At 52.4% G+C, this 3,011-nt stretch overlaps 1 protein-coding gene across 1 annotated transcript in view; it reads right to left on the reverse strand.

Moving 5' to 3' along the window:
• Positions 1-3,011, reverse strand: part of BPIFB2 (BPI fold containing family B member 2) — a 20,478-nt gene that overhangs the window by 9,242 nt on the left and 8,225 nt on the right. The window contains exon 7 of the mRNA XM_017511658.2: positions 1,721-1,781. Coding sequence (XP_017367147.1) covers positions 1,721-1,781 — 61 coding nt within the window. The remainder of the gene's footprint in view (positions 1-1,720; positions 1,782-3,011) is intronic.

Genomic DNA, 3,011 nt, shown 5'->3' on the forward strand with positions numbered 1-3,011 from the left:
CATGCCTGTAATCTCAGCTACTCGGGAGGGTGAGGCAGGAGAATCAATTGAATACAGAAGGTAGGGGTTGCAGTAAGCCGAAAACATGAAATCTCAAAAGAAAAAAAATTGTACAAGAAATCCAAAGCTACCTTAATACAAAAATATTCACTAAAGAATCCACCACCAATACATGTTGGGATCCTTCCCAATGTCCCTCCTGGATTATACCCCAGCATGCCACGACCCCCACCCACAGCCCACCAGCACACCTGTCCCTGCCCATGTGAGAGTTAGATGCAGTCACCTGCTCAAAAGCAAAGTCAACCCATTGCAAAGTGCAGTGGCCAACAGACAGCAGCTCCAGACTTCACGTCAATGACAGTGGCATGGAAGAGACACTGGAAACCCAGGCAAAGCTGCCAGACAGAAGGTGTGCTTCAGGCGGGAACAGCTTCAAGCCAGGGAAACAAGTGATGAAGCCCCTGATTCTGCTCAGGCTGTGAAGACTAAATGCCAAGTGAGGAGGCCATGCTGAATTCACTGGGAAAATGTTACCCCTGCTCAAAATCAACAGGTGACGCTTCTGTGACGAGTCTAAGAACAGGTGGGGAGTTTCCACTGCAGTTCTTAAATACTGATAATATTGCTCAGAAGATGAGGTTGAGCCACTTTCATATTCATATTGTAAGATACAGTTCTGATGGGGTCTTGTTTGGAAGGCCACTCTGGCCAGAGTCCTAAGTGGACTAACCCTCATGGCTGCAAGTACCTGGGACTCCATCTGCAGAAGAGGCAGGGGTGTGGACAGCGGGGTGTGTGGGGACGTGAACCATGACTGATGAGAGCTGGTGGAAACACACCCAGCTCCTTGCCCTCAGGTAGGACCACACTAAAGGCATGCTCAACCCTGTCCCAAAAGCAGCTTGGCCAACATGGCAAAAACCCGTCTCTACTAAAAATATAAAATATTAGCAGGGCAGGCACCTGTAGTCTCAGCTACTCATAAGGCTGAGGCGGGAGAATCACTTGAGCCCAGGAGGCAGAGGCTGCAGTGAGCTGAGACTGTGCCATTGCATTCCCACCTGGGCAACAGAGCAAGACTCTGTCTCAAAAAACAAAAAAATTCCCAGTTCAAGGAGGCGGTCATGTATCCTTTCTAATGCAGCCTCAAAATAAATGCACAACCATTCAATTAAAGAAGGTGCATACTTGTAGCCACCAAACATTCCACATGAAGCCCTGGTCCCTGAGCAAGTGACAGACCACCTCTAATGACGTCCATGCCTGTCCCTGCCCCTGCCTCTCTGGGATGCCACAGAGAGACTTCCAGGGGTTCCATTAACACAATGGCAAAGTACCTTCCAACTGTGAGAATTTGGTTTCTAGAATCCCATGATTCTGAAAATGTGAATGGTTTTAGATTCAAAGTGTCAATGGTCCTTGGATTCTCCCATGTTAAGACTCATGATCTGAAAATTTTATTTTGTTTTTCAGATCTTTTGACCTAAGATATGCAGATTCTAGTATCAAAGACTTGGTTCTAGAATTTGGAGATTCCCAGATTCCAAATTCTGCAGTTTGGAAGTAATGACACTGTTTTGGGAGCCCACAATTCAGTCACCCTACAACTGACCCTCCTAGAGGTTGACTGTGATCCAGAGTGGAGCCTTTGGAGGGTCTTAGGGACTCCAGAGGATGCCAGAGGCCCCGGCCCCCTCCCTTGGCTCCCAGATCTTACCAATTAAAGTGCCCAGGTGGACATTGAGGTCCTGCACCAGGTTGGAGACACTCAGGCACAGCTGTGGCAAGACAGAGAGGCGGCGGCTGCGGTTAGGACAGCCCTTGGGCTGAGGGGGCAGGGTTGGGGCCGGTCAAGGGGCCCTGTCTAGAAGCCTCCCAACTCATACACCATGCCTGAAACTCCTTCCTCCACCAGCCAGTGGGCATCTCCTGGGACCCTTCCAGGCACTGAAGAAACAGAGGAGAAGCAGCTCAAAGGCGGGTGGCAGTGTGAGCATGGGTCCCCAGCCACTGAAGAAAGAACAGGGGCTGTGAAGCCCAGCAGAGGTGGTCACAGCTGGGCCTGAGCAACTGAGGCAGGGAGTCTGCAGCAGCGGGGCTCAGAGGGCCAGCTGGTGAGAGGGTGATGCCCATGCGGGTACAGGCAGTGATCAGGAAGCCAGACCAGGCTGAGCTTCAGATGCCAGGCCAGGGAGCTGCAGAGGTTCACCCAGACACCATGGGCAGCCAGAGAAGGGTATTATGCTGGGATCAGTTTGATAGAAGATGGGGGCAGAGGAGGACCCGCAAGGCCAGGGGCACTCACTGCCTTAACCAGGCAAGAGCTGGCAAGACCAGGCTGGGCAAGGTCACGAGGAAGAGGAGAGGGCGGGTCTTCTTTCCTGCAGTGCTGCCTGCAGCCCCTTGCCCAGAAGAGGCTGGCTATGAGGGCAGCAGGGGGATGATGGGGAGAGGAAGAGGCTGGACCAACGGGCAAGGTCACGCTGTCTGCTTGGGTATCCCACAGAAATCTCATGAAGAGCTGCACCGCCTTCAGCCCTCAAGCCTCAGTTTTCTCATCTATAAGATGGAAAGCTGCAGTCCCCCTCTGGGGGTGTGAGTGGCATGCAGCAGGTGGATCTGGTCTCTACTGCTGCCCCTAATGCAGTACTGGGGTTGGGATGGGATACGGCAGGGAGAGAATGGGCTCCCCCTGGGCAGTGGAACCCTGGCCCCCAGCTACCCTCTCTCACCAAGTCAGCTCCATGCAGACAAGGACAAGAGCTAAAATAGCAATAATAGGCCAGGTGCGGTGGCTCGCGCCTGTAATCCCAGCACTTTGGGAGCCTAAGGCAGGTGGATCACAAGGTCAGGAGTTCAAGACCAGCCTGGCCAAAATGGTGAAACCCCATCTCTACTAAAAATGCAAAAATTAGCCGGGCGTGATGGCACACATCTGTAATTCCAGCTACTAGGGAGGCTGAGCCAGGAGAATCTCTTGAACCTGGGAAGCAGAGGTTTCAGTGAGC

The sequence above is a fragment of the Cebus imitator genome, unplaced genomic scaffold (genome assembly GCF_001604975.1).
Source record: "Cebus imitator isolate Cc_AM_T3 unplaced genomic scaffold, Cebus_imitator-1.0 Scaffold18, whole genome shotgun sequence".
Taxonomy (NCBI): Eukaryota; Metazoa; Chordata; class Mammalia; order Primates; family Cebidae; genus Cebus; species Cebus imitator.